The sequence below is a fragment of the Cetorhinus maximus genome, chromosome 8, assembly GCF_964194155.1.
Source record: "Cetorhinus maximus chromosome 8, sCetMax3.hap1.1, whole genome shotgun sequence".
NCBI lineage: Eukaryota > Metazoa > Chordata > Chondrichthyes > Lamniformes > Cetorhinidae > Cetorhinus > Cetorhinus maximus.
The window spans coordinates 63,644,476-63,666,714 of NC_135886.1; the positions used below are offsets into that span (position 1 = coordinate 63,644,476).

Here is a 22,239-nt window from a genome sequence, read left to right on the forward strand (position 1 = left end):
TGCAGGACCTCACCAAGGCTCCTTAGACAGCACCTTCCAAACCCATGACTGCTTCAATCTAGAAGGACAAGGGCAGCAGATACATGGGAACACCATCACCTGGAAGTAGCCCTCCAAGTCACTCAACATTCTGGCTTGGCCGTCATATATTGCCGTTCCTTCACTGTTGCTGGGTCTAAACCCTGGACTGCAGTGATTCAGAAAGCAGCTCACCACCACCTTCTCAAGGGCAATTCGGGGTAAGCAATAATGCTGACCTAGCCAGCGATGCCCACATCCCTTGAATGGATAAAGAAAACAGCTCGCCTTGGTTCATTTGTCCAGAAAACCCCCACAAATTGCTCTCATCCAGGAGTCTGCTTCACAGAGCTCTGCCGAGGAAGCAGATTGCACCATAGGGGAGAAGGTGGTGATTAAAAAGTTGGAACTCCTTGAAATGTCTGTTTTGCTGTCTGTCTTTTAAGCAACTATTGTGAGGCATTTTTTTCCTTCCTTAATTCATCCATAATGAGAAAATCCTATCACTGTGCCAGTGAGGCCTGGGGTTTGAACAGGAATTGATAGGTACAGTAAAGTGTCTTGGCCTGCTGTTAACCCTGTGAACTGTTATTAACTGCATTATTTCAGATATGTCCTCGGTTAAAATCAATATGATGGCTCATTATCAAAACACTGAGCATTGTGTCAGGAGCTGTAATTGGGGTGGGGAGAGGGGACATATTTTTAAAAATGTGTTTTTGGGATGTGGGTGTCACTGGCAAGGCCAGCATTTGTTGCCCATCGTAGGTTTCCCTTCAGAAGGTGATAGTGAGTCCCTTTCTTGAACCGCTGCAGTCTATGAGATGAAGGTGCTCCCGCAGTGTTGTTGGGGAGGGAGCTTTAGGATTTTGACCCAGTGATGACACAGGAATGGCAAGATGTTTGCAAGTCAGGTTGATGTCTACCTTGGAGGGGAACGTGGAAGGTGGTTGTGTTTCCAAGCGCACTCACGGTCCTTGCCCTTGTAGGTCACAGATATAGGAGATGCAGTGAGTGTATGTGATGAACAGCTGTCAGTTGGTCTCACTAAGTAGCAGATCTTGACTTTGCTTATGTTATTTTTCTGTTTTTCAGAATCATCGGGCAGACCCTGAGGGACTGTTTACCAAACTGGAACGGATTGGAAAGGGGTCATTTGGTGAAGTCTTCAAAGGAATTGATAATCGGACACAACAAGTAGTTGCTATCAAAATCATTGACCTAGAAGAAGCTGAAGATGAAATCGAAGATATCCAACAGGAAATAACTGTGCTAAGCCAGTGCGATAGTCCATATGTAACCAAATATTTTGGATCATATTTAAAGGTAATGAACAATTTTATGTACTTTATTACAACCAAATTATAGAAGTTAAAGTACTAAAGGAGGCCTTTTGGCCCATCATGCTCTTTAACTGGAGCTACCTGCTACCTATACATTTTCCTGTATCACTCCTATTCTTCCTTTTCAAGTACATAGCAAGGTCCTTTTTGAATTATGTTGTGGTTTCATGGTGAAGCATTTCATGTCCCTATAACTGTCTATTTATAGGCAAGTAACTTTCCCTATTTGTTCCTGTTGTTGATTCCTGTCCTCCTGCTCGCAATTTACCAACTATTTACCATTGCAAAATCTTTCATAGTCCTGAAAAGACTCTCATTAGATTCCCCCTTGACCTTCTCTGTTCCTCTGAAAAACTCCCATTCTCTTGAGTCTTTATTCGTAATTATAATCACTCAATGCTGCTGCTGCTACCATTCTAGTGAATTTTGACAGTCCTATAATTGGGTGCCCAGAACAACACTCGTGACTGTGATCTAACAAATGACATGATGGAATTCAATGCTGTGCTTCTGATGAGGAGGTGCTCCCATATTGCGAATGGGAGTGTATCCTTCACTCCAGTCCCAGGATGTGTACAGCACAATGGAGAATGCAACTAAATAGAATCCTGAATGGGTTTGGGGTCCTTCCATCGAATATATCATTGAATTTACAGGCGTTGTATGGCTTAATCTAATCAGTACCTTTTAAAAGCTAAAGGCTCTTGATCTAGAATATCCATAGTAGTGGGTTTACTGCTGAGAGTGTCCCAGGATGGGGGAGTAGCTCGGGCGAAAGTGTTTCCACTGGCAGGATAGCGTTTTAATCGGGAGGCATATTGCAGATAATTGGCAAAATATCGTGGGGCGAGGAATATGAGAAATATTTTTATGCAACAAGTTGTTGTGAGCTACAGTGCACGGCCTGATAGTGAAAGTAGACTCCAGAGCTACTTTCAAGAGGAAATTAGATTAATATTTGAAGGGGGAAAATTACAGGCGTATAGGGTAAGAGCTGGAGAGTGAGACTATTTGAATAACTCTTTCAGAGAGCCAGCATAGACACAATGGGCCAAATAGCCTCCTGCACTGTATGATTTTGAGAGGACTGTGCTTTTACCTGCTCCTGGAATGCAATCCAGTTTCCTCGGTAAACTGCATTTTAATATCAGCAGAAGACATTGTGCACTGTAAATGGGAAGCAGATGGTTCATTGATCTCTGTCAACACATCCTGTGGTTTAGCTCCCCCATCCCTACCAATCTCCTGTCCTCTAACTCTGGCATTCTCTATATTCCTCACTTCACCATTGGCACTTTTGATTTCAGCCATCACGGCACATGCTCTGGGAATTCCCTCAGCCCTCTCCATCCCCTTTGAAACCCCCCTTAAAACCTACCTTTTGACCAAGCTTTTGATAGCTCACTCCGAATATTGCTGCCTTTGGTTCAGTGTCCATTTTATTTCTCTGAGGCTTCTTTAGAACATTTTGGGATGCCTTTCTATATTAAGAGTACGATTTAAATGCTGATGCTTTAATGCAGGTATATTTGACAAAAGAGTGATTTATACACGGAGGGCCAGGGTGGGGAGGACAGGAAGCAGAGAGAGCTGTGACCCACAAGCTGTACTTTACAGTCACTTAGCATAAGTGTCAGCTGTGCCTCAGCTGGTAGCACTCCCAACCTCTGAATCACAAGGTATTAGGTTCAAGTGCCACTCCAGGGCTTGAGCACAAAATCAACACTGATGCTCCAGTTCAGTACTGAGGGAGTGCTGCACTGTTGGAGGTGCTGTCTTTCGGGTGAGACCTTAAACCAGGGCCCCATCTGCCAGCTTGGGTGGATGTAAATGATCCCGTGGCACTATTTTGAAGTGGAACAGGGCAGTTATCCCTGGTGTCCTGGCCAATATTTATTCCACAATCAACTTCACAAAATTATCTGGTCATTATCACATTTCTGTTTGTGGGAGTTGTGCTGTGTGCAAATTGACTCTCACGTTTCCTCCATTACAGCAGTGACTTCACTTCAAAAGTATATCATTGGCTGTAAAGCACTTTGAGACATCTGATGGCCATGAAATGCCCTGTATAAATGAAAGCCTTTTTATTAAATAAGTTGAGGTGATGTGATTAAGGAACTACAGGTAATGCAAAAAGACAGAGGTAAGGTTTGTACAGATCACATTGAAGCTGAGGTGAGTGATGGTTAGCCTGTGTTACATGTTGGCTCAGGGAGGGAAGATGGCTAGGACATTGGGAGAATTTGCTGCTCTTCAAATAGTGTCCTGGGAGGTTTTATGCCTCCTTAAGTAGGCAGCCGAGGGCCTCAGAATTACTATCCCTCCCACAATTCAGTTGTTTGATTCTTCTTTCCAAGAACCTATGGGGAGTGTTAGATTCTAGGGGCTGCCAGATGGCTTTGAAGTCCCGTCTCGTTGCTCAGACTGCATGTTAAATGCCACCACACTCTTCTAGAAGTGGACTGATGGGCTATATTTAACCAGCTGTTGCCTTGTGAGCAAGCTTTGCAGTGAGCAACTAAGTCCAGACCCGAAAGATGTCAGGTTCAATTCTTGGTCAACAGCTCAGAAGCTTGGCTTGTTTTGGAAAATGACATCAGCCATCATCTGTAGTCAGCTGCTGTATGCCAAGCACTGCTTACTTTCTCCTGCTGCCTACCAGAGTTTCAAAGTCCATCGTAAGATGAATTGCAAGCTCCATTTGTGTATGCAGTATGAAGTTATTTTTGACTTTGCATTCTGGCCATCAGCCTCCTTTTCCAGGAGCTTGTACAAGAAACATAGCTGCATGTTGTACAGTATTTTTCAACAATAGGATTACTCATTGTGACACCGCAAAGTGGTGATGCAAAAGTTCAAGTTGCCTTTGAAGTACTTGGTGGCATCTGAGAGCAAGGATCATCCATTAGCCTGGATTTTAGTGTCAGTCGTGAGCGAATGGTGCTGGCCATTCATCACACTTACACTTGGCCACAGACTGTGGATGAAACATTTTAAAGATTAGAAATCAATTTTAGCACACAGCCCTCTCTAGGAGACCTGGGACTTGTATGACTAGGGCAAGCAATGCTGCATCTACTTAACCAATCAGATTAGAGAATCCTTTCTGAGGCACACAGCGTGTGATCAAGAAGTGTAAGTTAGAATATTTAATTCAATGCCGCATTGTGTTCAGAAAGTGAAATAAAGACAGGGAAAGAAAGATGGGTTGAGAGCAAGAAACGAGATGCAGAAATAAAATGTTTTTTTAAAAAATAAGTATTTAAATGTTTTATTTTTAAAATCTCCAACAATAATTAAACTGGGAAAGAATGAGACTCCACACTGTAGAAGTTAATTTTCAGTGCCAGAGGGCGTGTTTAGCAGTAATTAAAACTTAACACATTAATAAAAATTCATTGATACTTGAAAGAACAAGTACCAACCTTTTCTGGCATCTATAGTGGGTATCTAACACACAAATAGCTGAATTTCACACCGTTCTGTGTATTTCAAGGTCGAGTCTCCCAGCAAGGTAACAGTATAGTACAATTTCTGGAGGAGCAGAGAAACTCAGGCAGCAACTTCCTGATTTGCATGTGCAATCGCTGGAAGTGGCTGATGATTTGTGCTTTAATAACAGTGAGCGCTATAAGCCTCGCTGTTATTTTTCTGCAAAATCTAATTTAATTTGGAGTTTACTGTCTGTCCTTTCACAAGACATGTCTATCAGGTTGTGAATTTATGTTTACTTCTAGATTCTTGAGTTCATTGTTCCAATACTGAAGTAATTTGAGAGACTCATTGATGATAAAGTGATGTTAATGGGGTTTGAATGTGCGGATGGTATTCTATTAACGATTCCACCAGTTTAGATTTGCCTGTGGATGGTCTGTCACACTTATACTGCTGGATGGTACCAAAGAGAAGATGGTTCTTTGTACTGATCTCTCTTTCAGAGTAAAAATGGCTCAGAATGAACTTCCCTTTGTCTCATGTTCTTTCTCCATGTTTAATTAACCTCTCGCATCCTTTCACTTAAATGCTGCCTTTTTCAGGCACAAGTCAGCATGTCCCAGAAACAGTGAGACAGGGTTCATCGACCTTGGTGTCTTTTGGTAGTGAGAGGATCTTGTTGCTGTGTTAGCTCTGCTCAGAGAGCTGTTCACTCAATCATTAAACCAACAGGCATCAAATGTAGGCTGAGCTAGTCAACCAGTTAATGGAAAAGACCGACTTTGCCTCTGGACAAATTTATAATTTACATAAAGCTGCCCTTTCCCAGTTGTTTCTTGTCCATTGGGCTCATTCTTTTCCTTCTTTGTTTTTCCAAATATATACCTTTATTTGTGGAAAGTTTGTTTTATAGAAAATTTGTAGTAGTACATTTTAAAATATTTCATATTGAATATTACAGAGTGTGTAGTTGAATTCAACTTTTCTCCATACAGCGTGTTCCACTTTGAGGTGCCTCAGTACAATTTTAGCGCACTTGATCTTTACAATATCTATTCCATACAGCTTTCCAGTCCCTCGGCACACTATGGCTGAAAGGCCTCAGACAGCTCCCCATTGTGCTTCTGCGGCAGCTGCCCCAATCTTCAGTGCATCCCTCAGCACGTAGTTCTGGACCTTGGAATGTTCTAGCCTGGAACACTCGGTCATGGATAACTCTTATCACTGGAAGACCAGCAAGTTTCGGGCAGACCAGAGAGCATCTTTTACTGAGTTCATGGTCCTCTTGTCACAGTTGATGTTTACCTCAGTGTGCGTCTCTGTGAACAGCCTGTAAAACACAGAGTCCTGTGTCACAGAGCTGCTCGGAATGAATCGCGACAGAAACCACTGCATCTCTCTCCAAACCCTCCTTGCAAAGTCACACTCCAGAAGGAGGTGGACGACAGTCTCTTCCCCACCACAGCCACCTCGAGGGCAATGTGTGGAGGGGGTGAGATCTTGGGTGTTTAAGAAGGATTTGACAGGAAGGACCTTTCTCATCACCAGCAAGCTACATCTTGGTGCTTGTTTTAAAGTTCTGGTGATGAGGTATTCTACCCGATGACTTTGACAGTCTGCTCATTTTCTGCCTATTTTATTTTATTTAAGGAAGCCATGATTAGTTGTGTTGTAGGCTTTGTACTGAAGAAGGGCCGCTTAACAGAGCAGGTAGCAACCCTTTCAAAGTTGGAGGTTGATGGTAGATTTGTACTAGGGTTTGCCAACTCTGATTGGACTGTGGCATCCCACCTCCAACTGCCCCACCCCCAACATTAGGCACCTGACCTTCATTCCATTTTGTCAATCAATAATGGCAGCTGCAATACCCAGAGTCCTTACCACTTGAGAAACTGGTCTATCTGTCGGATTGTTTTACTGGACCATGTGCCCAAGGCCCCGTTGCAATCTGGCGGGTGTGAAAGGGACAAAGCAATGTCCCAATGATTTTTCTCTCGGGTTGCTTGCAGGAGTGCCCAGAAGACCTGTCATTAATTCTATGGAGCCCAAGGGTATTTGAGAAGGATGATGGCCTTAATTTTATAACAGTCTGGTGCTGTTGGTGTTGCCGTGGTCAGGTTTTGTTAAGAGGGGGTGTACAGACTGCTGCTGGGTGCTTCTGCTACAGTTTGTCACCAGGTATATTGAGGAATTCGCATTTACATAGCTCCTTTTACAACCGTGGAATGTGCCAAAGCCCTCTACAGCCAATGAAGTACTTTTGAAATGTAGTCACTGTTGTAAATTAGGAAAAGCGGCAGCCTCTTTTGGCAGTGTTGGTGAAGAGATGAATACCAGTCAGGATACTGGGGAGGCCTCCCCATTCCTCTTCAAAACTGTACAGTGGAATATTTTAGGTCCACCTAAGAGGGCAAAGAATTTAACAGCGCAGAACTCCTTCAGTACCACAGGGAGTGTCAGCCTAGAAGATGTGCTCAAGCCTCTGGAGTGGGGCCCTGACGCTTTTGATTAAGAAGTCAGAGTGCGACTCACTGAGTCATGGCTGGCCCCAAGAGAGGCTAGAATCAGAGCAGAGAAGCTGAAGGGGAGATTTCATGGCGGTGCTCAAAATTAGGAAGGGTTTTGATAGGGTGAATAAAGAAAAACTGTTTCCAATTGGCAGATGGATCATTAACCAGAGGAGACAGATTTAAAGGACAAAAGATCCAGGGGGGTAAATGAGGAAAGAAATAGGATGAATTGGATAGTGCTGTAAAAGAGCCAGCACAAACATGCTGGGCTGAATAGCCTCCTTCTGCATTGTAAGATTCTATGGCCTGACAGTCAAAGGCTTCAGTACAGCACAAGCCCCGCCATTGGATGGTTGTGTAATTAGCAGCATCAAACTTGCTCAATCTTGCACTCTTGTTGTCATTTGCTCATCATTGAGCTCTGTTCCTTCCCTTTTTATTTGAATACGGAATTCATGCCGAGGAAGTGTATGAAATTTCATCAGGTTGCCCTTGGTGTGAGGCAACTCAGCTGTGGGCACATCACTGAGCTCTGTGCTGTCATCTACAAACATGTCACAAGGCAAATCAACTCTGCCATCATTCTCCAGGACCCTGAGCTGTAGCAAGTTCTTGGGAACACCATCACCTACAAGTTCCCTCCAAGTCATATCTCACCCTGAACTATATCGATGTTGCTTCACTATCACTGGGTCAAAATCCTGGCACTTCCGGACAGCACTGTGGATGTACCTACACCACATGGACTGCAGTGGTTCAAGAAGGCAGCTCACCACCGCCTTCTCAAGGGCAATTAGGGGTGGACAGTAAATGCTGGCCTTGTCTGCAACATTCGTATCCCAAGAATTTTTTTTAAACTATTGGCTCACAGTCTAACATAATATGTCCTGGGGAAAGTTGATTACTGTACAGTACTCGTGTTAGTGTGTTTTCATGTAGCTTTCATGTAGTTCACTGCTATCATTCGAGTGCATATCTAAGCTGACACTTACATGCAGTACTGAATGAGGTGCGGTCATTCAGATAAGGCGTTGAGCCAAGGCCCCATTAATGTTCTGTTTCGATAAAAGATCTGAAGGCACTATTTGAAGATCAAGGGAGTTTTCTCTGATGTATAGGATAATATTCTTTCCTCAACCAGCACCATCAAACGCAGATTAATTGGCCACCTAGCTCATTTGCCTGCAGTAAAAATGACCGACTTCAATAGTAGTTCAAAAGTAGATGTCCTGAGGGTGTGAGAAGGTGATCTGTGAGTTCAAGTCTCTTTGTTCTTCAGCTACATCTTAGTCTGGAATCCAAGTAGCAACGCTGACATGATTGGGACCTTTTCAATGCTGTGGCAACACATTAAAAGAATCCTAGAAAGAGAAGGGAGTGATAGCTTTCAAGAACAGAGGGGTCAAGGGTAAGATTTTTGAGGGCGCAAGTTAAGGGAACAGTGCCTAAGGGAGTCATTGACAATATCAGCTAGCATGTGGGGCCAGGAAGGGAAGTTGGGTGGGTCAGCAGTTTAGTGGGAATAGGGTCGAGGGAACAGGAGGTGGGTCTCATGGACAAGATGAGCTCAGAGAAGATATGAAGGTAGATAGGAGAGAAACCATGGAGTATGTGGGGGAACCTTGGCGGAGCTGTGACTTTGGCTCGGGAAAGGAAGATGCTGCAAGCAGCATTGTTACTTCCTTGTTTTTTTTCTCTAAATTTGTATGAACTGAAGCAATGTGGGCTGCATCAAAAGGAAACAGAAGAACTGAATTCTCTGTAGAATTTAAATAGAAAATGCAATGGAGAGAGTGGATGACAGCAGTCCAGTTGATGTGCATGTGGATTTTCAAAAGCTATGTGATAAAGTACCACATGCAAGAGTTGTGAGGACAGGGACTCATGAGGCAGTGGCAGCATGGATACAAAATTTGCTAAACGACAAAACAGAGTGTAGTAGTGAATAGTTGTTTTTCAGACTGGCGGAAAAGGCTCAGTGGCGCTGCCCTTCTACCTGGGATTGGGCAGCTCTTTGACATGTATTAATGTATAATGTACACACCTGTTTGTGACCCAATGTCATGTGACACCTTGTCCTGCTGTAAGTAGGCCCCAAGTATTTCTGGGAAGTACATTGGCTCACAGTTCCTGGTTCTCAATAACCTCTTTGGAGCCTCTTGCGTTCAGGGTAGGGTATGGTAACTGACTGGTTATGATTCTCGACTGGCCATGTGGAGGTCTTGAGTTCAGGTCCCACCAAGGCAATTTGGAAAATATCAGTTCAGTAAATCAAATAATTTGTGGACTGGTAGCAATAAAATCAAGACCATGCTGGATGGTTGCTTTTAATGACCCAAGTTAATAACCCCTTTTAATAATGGCAAGTTTGTTAATGTCCTCACCTACACACAGCCTGTAAAAGACTGGAACAAACATTAATATCAAGAAGAGAACCAAAAAACTTCTAAGGAGGTCTCAAAGCACTTTACAACCAATGAAGTACTCCAGAAGTGTAGTCACTGTTGTAATTAGGAAATCCAGGAGCCAGTTTAGGCACAGCAAGCTCCCACAAATAATGATGTGCTAATGACCAGATAGGCAGTTTTAGTAATGGGATAAATATTGGCCAGGTCACCAGGAGAATTTTCCTGTTGTAGTAGGATCATAGTGGGAGCTTTTCTATCCAACTGAAAGGGCAGATAGGGCCTCTTTTTAACATCTCAACCGAAAGACAGCTCCTCTGACAGTGAACCACTCTCTCAGTACTGCACTGGTAATGGCAGAGATTATGTCCTCGTAACCTCTGACTCAGAGGGAAGAGTGGTTCCCACTGAACATCGAACATAATAATTAGGAGCAGGAGAAGGCCATTTGGCCCCTCGGGCCTGCTCCACCATTCAGTTAAATCGTCGATCATCTTCTTCCTCGGCTACACCTTCCCACACTGACCCAATATCCCTTTGTATCCAAAATTTAATTGCTCTCCATTTTGAATATACTTAATGACTGACCATCCATAGCTCTTTAGGGTAGGGAATTCCAAAGATTCACAACCCTTTTCCACCCAACCACCGCCGCCACCACCCCCCCCCCCCCCCCCCACCCCCCCCACCCCCCCCACCCCTCAGCTGATGAATCAGTACTCTTCCATGTTGAACACCACTTGGAGGAAGCACTAAGGGTGGAATGTGCGTAGAATGTATTCTGGGTGGGGGACTTCAATGTCCATCACCAAGAGTGGCTCACCACAGACAGAGCTAGCCGAATCCTAAAGGACATAGCTGCTAGACTGAGTCTGCGGCAGGTGGTGAGGGAACCAACAAGAGGGAAAAGCATCCTTGACCTGATCCTCACCAACTTGCCTGTTGCAGATGCATCTGTCCATGGCAATATCGGTAGGAATGACCACTGCACAATCCTTGTGAAGACAAAATTCCCATCTTCACATTGAGGATACCCTCCATCTTGTTGTGTTGCATTACCACTGTGCTAAGTGGGATAGATTTTGAACAGATCTCGCAACTCAAAACTGGGCATCCATGAGGTGCTGTGGGCCATCAGCAACAGCAGAATTGTACTCAACCATAATCTGTAACCTGGCCTGGCACATGCTCCACTCTACCATTACCACCAAGCCAGGGATCAACCCTGGTTCAATGAAGAGTGCAGGAGGGCATGCCTGGAGCAGCACCAGACACACCTAAAACTGAGGTGTCACAGAATCACAGAATTCTCACAGTGCAGAAGGAGGCCATTTGGCCCATCAGGTCTGCACTGGCTCCCTGAAAGAGCATTCCACCTAGTCCCACTCCCCTGCCTTATCCCATAAACTTGCACATTCTCTCTTTTCAGGTAGCAATCCAATTCCTTTTTGAATACCTCAATTGAACCTACTCCTCTGGGTGAAAATATCTTTCCTCGCATCACATCCTTTTGCCAATCATTTTGAATCTGTGCCCTGTAGTTCTTGATGCTCTCTTGAGTGGGAACAGTTTCTCACTATTTACTCTGTCCATACCCCTCAGGATCTTGAATACCCCTTTCAAGTCTACTCTCAGCCTTCTTTTGTCCAAGGAATACAGACCCAACCTCTCCAATCTATCCTCATAGCTACAGTTCTTTATCCCTGGAATCATTCTTATGAATTCCCTCTGTACTCTCTCCAATGTCTTCACATCCTTCCTCAAGTATGGCACCCAGAACTGGACGCAGTGCTCCAGATGAAGCCTAACTAGTGTCTGATACAAGTTCAACATGACCTCCTTACTCTTATATTCAATGCCCGTATTAATAAAGCCTAAGATACTATATGCTTTATTAACTGTTCCCCCAACATGCCCTGCCACCTTCAATGACCTTTGTACATATACACCAAGGTCCCTTTGTTCCTAAAGCTCCTTTAGAGGCTCTCCATTTATTTTGTACTGTCTTGCCATATTCTTCCTGCCAGAATGGATCACCTCACACTTCTCTGCATTGAACTTAATCTGACACTTGTCTGTCCAATCCACCAACATGCCTGGGTCCCTTTGAAGTTCAAGGTTATCCCCATCACAGTTGACAACATTTCCAATCTTTGTATCATCTGCAAATTTTGAAATCATGCCCCGAACACCACAGCCTAGTCATTAACATATATCAGGAAGAGCAAGGGTCCCAACACTGACCCTTGGGGAACTCCACTACAAACCGTCCTCCAATCTGGAAAACAACCATTTATCACTGCTCTCTGTTTGCTGTCACTCAGCTAATTTCTTATCCAAGTGCCTACTTTCCCTTTTATTCCCTGTCCTGGAGTTTTGCTCACAAGTCTGTTCTGTGGAACTGTATCAGATGCCTTCTGAAAATCCGTATACACCACATTAATGGCATTTCCCTTATCAAACTTCCCTGTTACCTCCTCAAAGAACTCCAGCAAGTTAGTTAAACATGGTTTTCCCTTAATGAATCCATGCTGGCTTTCCTCAATTATCCTGCACTTGTCTAAGCGACTATTGATTTTATCCCATATTATAGTTTCCAGAAGTTTCCCTAACACTGAGGTCAAACTGAGAGGCCTGTAGTTGCCGACTTCTTCCTTGCACCCCTTTTTGAATATTTGCAATTCTCCAGTTCTCTGGCGCCTCCCCTGTGCCTAAGGATTACTAGAAGATTATCACTAGTGCCTCTGCAATTTCCACTTTCACTGCCCTCAGTACCCTTGGATGCATCTCCAGTCCTGGTACCTCATCTATTTTAAGTGAAGATAGCCTTTCTAAAACATCCTCCTTCTCAATTGTAAATTCTTCTAGTGAACCAGTTACCTCCTCTCTCACCTCAGCCTGGGGAGCATCATTTTCCTTTTTAAAGACAGGTGCAAGGTGCTTATTAAATAGCTCTGCTATTTTTCCAGCCTCCACAAGCTTGTCCTCATTTTTGTCCCCAATCAGCCCTAACCTTTCTTTTCCCACCCTTTTATTATTTACATGTTTATTCACTTCCCCTCTGGTCCTTCAATATTCAGCCTGATTCTCCATTGTATTTTCTACCTGACATCAGTTGTATGCGCACTTCTTCCTTTTCATCTTCACCTCTCTCTCACATCATCCAGGGTGCTCTGGATTTATTGGTCCTACCTTTCCCCTTCAAGGGAACATACTTTGACGTTGCCTGCCATACTTTTTCTTTGATAGTGGCCCATTGTGCAGCCACCGTCTTTTCTGCCAACATTTGATTCCAACTCACTCGATTCAGATGCATTCTCATCCCATCGAAATTGGCTTTCCCCCAATTAATTATCCCTGCCCTGGATTGTTCTCTGTCTTTTTCCATAATTAACCTAAACCTTATGATACAATGGTCACTGTCCCCTAAAGGCTCCCCCACTGATATTTGATCCACTTGGGCCAACTCATTCCCCAGAACCAGGTCCAAACGTGAATGTCCTCTCGTTGGCCTGGAAATATACTGCTGTAGAAAATTATCTTGAACGCATTCCAGGAACCCTCGCCCCTTCTGTCCCTTTGTACTCTTCCTATTGTTTGTACGAGGTGTATCAACCTGGTGAAGCTACAACACAGGACTACTTGCGTGCCAAACAGCATAAGTAGCAAATCATAGATAGAGCTAAGCGATTCCACAACCAACGGATCAGATCTAAGCTCTGCAGCCCTGTCACATCCAGTCGTCAACGGTGGTGGACAATTAAACAACTCACTGGAGGAGGACGCTCCACAAGTATCACCATCCTCAATGATGGAGGAGTTCAGCACATCAGTGCAAAAGGTAAGGCTGAAGCATTCACAGCAACCTTCAGCCAGAAGTGCCGAGTGGATGATCCATCTTGGCCTCCTCCAGAGATCCCCAGCATCACAAATGCCCGTCTTCAGCCAATTCGATTCATTCCAAGTGATATCAAGAAATGGCTGGAGGCACTGGATACTGAAAAGACTATGGGCCCAGACGATATTCCGGCAATAGTACTGCAGACATGTGCTCCAGAACTTGCTGCGCCCCAAGCCAAGTTGTTCCAGTACAGCTACAACACTGGCATCTACCCGGCTATGTGGAAAATTACTCAGGTATATCCTGTACACAAAAAGCAGGACAAATCCAACCCAGCTAATTACCACCCTATCTGTTTCTATCTCCATTATCAGTAAAGTGATGGAAGGGACCATTAACAGTGCTATTAAAAGACAAAAGAGCTGAACTCCCGAGGTGAGGTGAGAGTGACTGCCCTTGACAGCAAGGCAGCATTTGACCGAGTATGGCATCAAGGAGCCCTAGCAAAACTGGAGTCAATGTGATTCAGGGGAAAACTCTCCACTGGTTGGAGTCATACCTAGCACAAAGGAAGATGGTTGTGGTTGTTGGAGGTCAATCATCTCAGTTCCAGGACATCACAGCAGGAGTTCCTTAGGGTAGTATCCTCGGCCCAACCATCTTCAGCTACTTTATCAATGACCTTCCTTCCATCATAAGGTCAGATGTGGGATGTTCACTGATGATTGCACAATGTTCAGCACCATTCGCGACTCCTCAGATACTGAAGCAATCCATGTCCAAATGCAACAAGACCTGGACAATATCCAGGCTTGGGCTGACAAGTGGCAAGTAACATTTGTGTCACACAGTGCCAGACAATGACTCTCTCCAATAAGAGAGAATCTAACCATTGCCCCTTGACATTCAATGGCACTGAATCCCCACTATCAACATCCTGGGGGGTTACCATTGACCACAAACTGAACTGGACTAGCCATATAAGTACTGTGGCTGCATGAGCAGGTCAGAGTTTAGGAATCCTACGGTGCATAACTCACCTCCTGACCCTCCAAGCCTGTCCACCATCTACAAGGCACAAGTCAGAAGTGTGATGGAATATTCTCCACTTTCCTGGATGAGTGCAGCTCCAACAACACTCAAGAAACTTGACACGATCCAGGACAAAGCAGCCCGCTTAATTAGTACCCCATCCACAAACATTCACTCCGTCCACCACTGATGAACAGTGGCAGCAGTGTGTACCATCTACAAGATGCACTGCAGGAGCTCACCAAGCCTCCTTAGGCAGCATCTTTCAAACCCATGACCGCTATCATCTAGAAAGAAAAGAGCAGCAGATACATGGGAACATCACCAGCTGGAAGCTCCCCTCCAAGTCACTCACCATCCTGGCTTGGAAATATATCGTCGTTCCTTCACTGTCGCTGGGTCAAAATCCTGGAACTCCCTCCCTAACAGCACTGTGAGTGTACCTACACCACATGGACTTCAGCGGTTCAAGAAGGCAGCTCAACACCACCTTCTCAAGGGCAATTAAGAATGGGCAATAAATGCTGGCCCAGCCAGTGACACTCACATCCCGTAAATGAATTTAAAAAAGAGTTGCCTCTTTAAACTTACATTTTGAAATTGATTGCAATCTATTGCTTTAGGTTTCCTAGGTAACTTAATGAATAATGAATGTCTCAGCTCACTTGGTATGTATCCTTTGGTGTATGTTTGATCACATATTTCTGTAATCACTTCTAATTCTGTTTCTCCAAGGGCTTTTAGTTGTTCTGTTGTTACTTCAACTATGCCTGGGGCTTTTTCTGTTCAGTTTCAAAGCATTCTTTACCTCTGATATCATAACGTTTGCTCCATCGTTTGCCTCTGTATCTTGAGGATTCTTTCGATTTGGATCATCATATCGTTCACTTATGTATTCTGCCCACTCTTTTGCTACTGCATCCCTTTCAGACAATATTTTACAATCTTTGTCTTTTCTGTACCCACTCTGTTGTTGACCCCCTTCATTTTACCCTAAGTTTAAAAAGACAGTCCCAAAACAACGACATCTTCTCAATTCGAGTGAATATAGAAAAGCAAAATAATGCCGAGGCTGGAAACCTGAGATAAAAACAGCAAATGCTGGAAATGTTCAGCAGCACCTGTAGGGAGAGAAACAGAGTTAACATTTCAGGTCAATGTTTCTCCTTTTCTCTCCCTCGAGGGCATTTAGATCCATCCTACATAATCTCCCCACATCCCAGCAATCAATCTGGTGAATCTTCATAGCACTCCCTTGAAGGCAAGACAATCCTTTGGTCAGGAGACCAGAATTGCACAGTATTCCATGAGTGGTCTCCCCAAGGTCCTATATAATTGCAGTAAGGTTTCTTTACTGTTATTCCCCAATCACCTTTGTAATAGACGCTAAGATGCCATTTGCCTTCCTAACTGTTTACTGTCCCTGCATGTTAATTTTGCCTACAAGGGCCACCCAGGTCCTCTGAATACTAACATTGCTCAGACTCTCACCCTTCAAAAAAATCATCTGCTTTTCTATTTTTCCTGCCAAAGTGGATAACTTCACAGTTCTCCACACTCTTGTTCACTCATATAACCCTGTTATATCCTTTTACAGCCCCCTGACAGCTTACTTTCCCACCTAACTTTGTATCATCAGCTAACTTGTATACATTACCCTGAGCCATGGCTGACCTGTCAAGATGGAGGGGGTCCACACTGCCTTCTCAGGCCAATTGTGGATGCGCAGTAAAACATGGCCTTAGAAATGTTTTCCACATCCCAAGAGCAAATAAAAATAAATGGCAAACAGAAATACCATAAATGATGGCATATAAGACGACCCTGTTTTTTTGCGGTGCCAAAATGCAGGTTGAGGCTTATACTTGGCCTGTAAGTTGAATCCCCGTTTTTCAACCAGTAAATGAATGTTTAGGGTTACACTCGCCTTATAAGTTGATGCATAGAATCAAGCAGGCTATGCAGGCCACGCTGCCAAGATGATGTATGGGTTTCAGGCACGCCCACACAGTGCAAACCGTGTTTGGCAACTGACAAACAGAAATGGGTCCTCCTGCACCAACACTGGTAGTTCACATTTTATGCTCGGTGTTTGAGTCGACTCCCGTATTTGGAAGGTTTTTTGTTTGAAGCTTCATAGGTCGAATTATACACCGTGATCTACGGTGAGGTAACGGACTCAGAAATTGCAAATTTGGTAGAAATGATATATTTTTCACCAGCTCTGTACACTGGTAACACTCGGAACAGAATGTGAAGGTCTGCAATGTAATGTATGTCCCACCTCTGATTATGTCAACTAATGAATTCTGTACCTTTCTGTTCATAGGGGACGAAGTTATGGATCATCATGGAATATTTGGGAGGCGGTTCAGCCTTGGATCTGGTAAGTATATAATTTATCCACTGACTGTTGTCACAGGGAGTCTATATCTGAAGTCTCCGTGGAATCTGTTGAAGCTGCAGTCTTTGGTTTTGCGAACTGCCAGAGGAGGTGGGCTAGGATATGAACTCAGAGACCATTTCATTACCTCTGGATTTTGCCAGGAAGACCCTACCTTTTCCTGGCTAAAGGCTAATTTGCTCGTTGCTGCTTTCCACATGACCCCCAGATCGAATCTGGGAAAAAGAAGATCTAGGAATGTTCTGAAAATAAGGGAATGTTGATCCTCTTGATGAGTGTAGAATTGATTCAGAACTTTGGTTTCTATCTGCTTTGTTCTTTATTGCAAAGTATGATACGGGTAAATGTGGTCCTGCGCTGGATTGCAAACACTGGGGTTTGGACTGTTTTCCTGGAAATTTCATCACATGATCACCCATGACAGCCCTGCCCCTGTGCTGCCATCATTGTTGTTCAAAATGTCAGCCACCTAATAATGGTGGCTGCACTTCCCATGATCCACTGCACTGCAGAAACAGCTCCATCCATTGCATGGTTTTACGGTGTGTGGTTGCCAGGGCCCCATTGCACCCTGGAGTTGTTGAGAGTCCAGCTGGAGTAAAACAGATGAAAATGTCCCGAATGACTTTCCTTCTGGATTGCACACAGACATGTCTGAGAGAGAAATTTTTAATAATGTATTTGTTAAGATTCCAGGACAATCTAGGCGAGTTGGCAGACCCAGTGTCATCCCATTAAATTAGGACGCATTACCAGATTGTATTTAAGAAAGTATGATGGTTGAAGGGTTTGATTATAACACGAAACACAGAACAAATTACTCGCATCGATTTCTGATACTGAAACACAGCCTCCTCGCTCCCTGCTATCAGCTCTGATCTCCTTCCACTTTATTTCGTGCTTGGTAATCTGTCTCATGTTGATGGTTGTCTTTTGGCGACCATGGCCTGACTGCCTCTCATCTTTGGTGCACAATATTTTCACATAACATTAGCTCTGCAAGATTATTAACTTGAAGGAGAGACAGGCATCTCTATCCAGTAGTGCCTTCCATACTCTCAGAACTTCCCAAAGCCTTTACATCTATTGAAGCACTTCCGAAGTGTAGTCGCTATTATAATTAAACCCAGCAGCCAATTTATGTACAGCTAGATCCCCCAAAAAGCAATGCAATAATCACCCGATAATCTGTTTGTAGTAATGTTGGCTGAGGGATAAATTTTGGCTAGGACAATGGGGAGAATGTCCCTGTTCTTTTTCAAAATATTGCTGTGGGATCTTTGATGTTCACTTGAGAAGACAAGTAGGGCGTCAGTTCAACATTTCATCTGAAAGATGGCACTGCTTACAGTGCAGCACCCCCTCAGTACTGTACTGGAGCTTCAGACTGGATTATGGGCTTAAGTGTCTGGAGAGGGACAACAGCATCGAAGCTGGGAGCATCGGTGAGGTATGAATCAGGGAAGATGGGTTCCATGGTTGGAGAGAAGGCTGAGTATGTTGAGTGAATGATCTTTTTGCTGTGGGACCTCCATAAACCCCGCCCTGTCTCCAACTCTTTGGCGAGCACAGTGCAGCTTAATGGCTGACAGTGGGGCCATTAGACATTCTGCTATATAAAACTAAGTTGTTGTTGCAATTAATATCCCTTTCTAAATCAATGATTAAAATTTGGAAGTGTTTGTCTCCCTTTCATCTTTCTATTATTCTGGCTGAGTTTCTGTTGGATACGCGCAGACAGAAAATCTGTGTCAGTCACATTCCAGATATCGTGCTTCAGAGGGTCAAAAGTATTTTACTTTCTAAACATGAGTCGGTCAGGCTGGGTTTTCTAACTTCCAGGAAGAGCCAGGAATTTATAAGCAGCTGCCAGTCGATCCGCGGCTGAACCCATGAACCCAGCAGGATAATAGATGATGTGTGTTCCAACATTGTCACTGTAAAACTGTAAATCTCCAATTCATCGCGAGTAGCACAACATGGCCCCTAGTTTTTGTTTAAATAGTGGGAGGTGAAAACATCAGCTAGGATTGGCTTGGTGATATGATAGAGCCTGACCTTGTGAGGAAGGTGAATTGACATGAGTATAATATGCTGCTTGTTTAAATACTCTGGCTGGTGACTGTATTTACACTGCTATTTGTGTTTAGCCAGTTTACCTGGACCCTATTGAATCGCATCTAACAGACATAAGGGATAAAACACCTGGGTTAATGATTCATTTGAAATCTTTGTGGCTGTTTGCGTATTGAAAGGAGAGTATGAAAGGGGGGAGTTAATGGTGAAGTGTGATAAGGGACAGAATGGGAAGAACTCCCTCTTTAAGTGACGGCGGTGGTCATTATATCAGGTGGAGAATTCCAAATTCCTGAGACATAAAACCGTGCTTCTTGATTATCTCAATATTCCTTTACCTTTGACCCCTCCTTGCTTCCTGTTATGCAAAAGACTTTGTGTGTCATACACCAGCTTGCGGTTTCCTTTGCTGTTGGGCAGTGGGGTGGTACTAAACTCAAAGCAGTTCTTGATTTAGATTGATGGCTTGAGCAGCATTCACTGTGGCTTTACCAGGATCCGTCCTGCTTTTCAGCTTCATTGAAATCCACCTCATCCTGGCTTCACCGCAAACCCTGTTTAGGTCTCACACTCGCCTCCTAGTTCAGTGGGTATTTATAACCCAGTGCACAAGCTCAAAAGAAAAGCTATCTGACACTTCCTGGTCATCTTTTAGCTACTTAAACTCTGTCTCCTTTTCAACTTTTTAAACTGAAAATGTTAGTTTTTCTTCCTCTTTCTAACCATTTGTGACAGTGTGTTCTCTCATGGACATGGATAAAGGCAGGTACAAGAAGATTCAATTGTCTGTCATTTCAAGAAAGTCAAAGTGGTGGTATAGTAAAGGTGGAAGTAATGTATTCAAACATGATTTTTTTAGTTTTTTTTTTTAGCCTCCGTCACCCCTCAGTTTCTCCCCTTATAATTTCTTGTTCCTGTGTCTCTGCACAGGAGCCGGGCATCCAGGTTTCTGCTAGCCTATCTCTTCTGCCAGTGAGCTGACTATCACCTTGGGCTATTCCCTCCTCAGTACATGTCACCCCACCCATAGTCTCTGCTGCAGTTTATCACTGAATCCTTTTGAATCTGAAACAATCACTTACTATGGATGTCACTGCAATGCTGCAGCACTGCATCATCATCATCACGTGGACGTGTAGAGCTCTTACAAACAAGATCGGCAATGCACTTAAAGTTACAGAACAAACAGTGCTTCCCCTTTGAAAAGACCAGAGGTTGGAGGTGGCAACGGGAGCTAAATTAATCCTGGTGCTCTGTGCCCACACAAACTGTGCCAAGCCAGGCTTAGGATATTACCTGGATGGTGGATGTTGGAAGTCCTGGCTCGAGTGGACATCACAACTCTTTCAATCGCCAGTCTGACTCCGGAGTTAGGCTGCCAACTCTGTATTCTGCCAAAGAACTGAGTTCCCTACAGTGTGGAAAGAGCTAATTTAGCAGCTGAAACATAGTCATTGATGCTGCATCTTGCGTTCAAACTCAGCCCTACAGGCAGCTGAAAGGCCCCAACACAGCTGGAAAACACCAAGTAGAAATTGCTTTGCATTGATGGTGCCACTGCTTCTGATTGGGGCTTTTTGTGTTTCTGGACTGTTTTGTGGTCACAGAGAGACTGAGGAAATAGCTTGCCAGTTTTTAATACGTTGTGCAAATGGTTGTGCAGAAAGATGTTGTGTAATAAATAGGGCGGTAGTGGTTGTGCTATTGATTGTAAATGCTGCTTCAAGTTTGCTGACTGTTTGAGGGGTTGGGTTCCTGATTGCCAGCTTTCCCCAGGGAGAATTAGTGGTGGTAACTATCTTTCTCTGCAGGGTTGCTGATATCTAGCTGTGTTGGGGTCTTTCAGCTGCCTGTGGGGCTGAGTTTCAATGGTAAGAGGCTGCGTCAATGACTATATTTCAGCTGCTAAATTAACTCTTTCCATAGTGTAGGGTAGCCAGTACTTTGCCTGATTTGTCAATGCAATTGTGAAATTCTGAATGATAAACTTTGCACGCCCTCTAGCAGTCACTCTAAGTAGTAAGATTACTGAACCAAATCATCTCACTACAATATTGGTAGAAACTGGCACATGTTGATGAACTGCTTAGTGAATTCCTGTTGATACATTTCTAATTAGCTGTGATATTGGTTTTAATTTCATGTTTACTTGATATTTAAATGTAGAAACAGGTGAATTATGATGCCACATACATTGCCGTTTGAGATGGAATTGTATGTGCAAACACTTACCACAGATGTATTGTTGAGGTGTTTATATCAAATTTGTGCTATCTATTTGATATTTTGAAGTGCTCCTAATCATATTTACACATGTATTTTAGGGTTTTGGAGCTAGAGCAGCAGCTGGAGTCACTGCAGTGCGTCCGCAATGCTGGGACTTTCATGGATAGCACATCTAGTTTTGGTCCCCACATTTAAGGAAGGGTATACCTGCATTGGAGGTCGTACGGCAAAGGTTCACTAAATTGGTCACTGGGATGAGGAGGTTGTCCTATGATGAGAGGTTGAATAAATTGGGCTTCTACTCTCTGGAGTTCAGAAGAATGAGAGGCGATCTCATTGAAATAAACAAAATTCTGAAGGGGTTTGATAGTGAGAGATTGTTTCCACTGGGCGGGGAATCTAAAACACGGGGTCACAGTCTCAGGATAAGGAGCCAATCATTTAGGACTGAGATGAGGAGCAATTACTTAGCAATTATTCTAAGGATTGCGAATCTTTGGAATTCTCTACCTCAGAGGGGAGTTGATGCTCCATCGTTGAATACATTTAAGGCTGGGACGGACAGATTTTGGATCTCTCAGGGAATTAAGGGACATGGGGAGAAGGCTGGAGAAGTGGAGTTGAGGCCCAAGATCAGCCATGATCTTATTGAATGGTGGAGCAGGTTCAACAGGCCATATGGTCTACTCCCGCTGCTAATTCATATGTTATGTTCTGAATGTGGGCACCCCGCAACTTACCAATGTGCAGGCAGAGGGGAAATGAGTGACCACCAGGCAGGCAGGAGTTCCCCGAGTGCATCTCACCTCCAACCAGTACTCTGTTCTGAATACTGATGGGAGTGATGGTTCCTTTAGGGATGCAGCCAGAGCCAAGTCCAAGGCTGCCTGGCTGTATGGGGGTTGGGGGGTGTGGGGGGCAGGAGGGAGAGAGGAAAAGCAATAAT

At 44.0% G+C, this 22,239-nt stretch overlaps 1 protein-coding gene across 1 annotated transcript in view; it reads left to right on the forward strand.

Annotated features, from left to right (window-relative positions):
* LOC144683671 (serine/threonine-protein kinase 26) overlaps window positions 1-22,239 on the forward strand; it is a 109,516-nt gene that overhangs the window by 61,731 nt on the left and 25,546 nt on the right. The window contains exons 2-3 of the mRNA XM_078546929.1: window positions 1,114-1,344; window positions 16,917-16,973. Of these exons, the coding sequence (XP_078403055.1) occupies window positions 1,114-1,344; window positions 16,917-16,973 (288 nt within the window). The remainder of the gene's footprint in view (window positions 1-1,113; window positions 1,345-16,916; window positions 16,974-22,239) is intronic.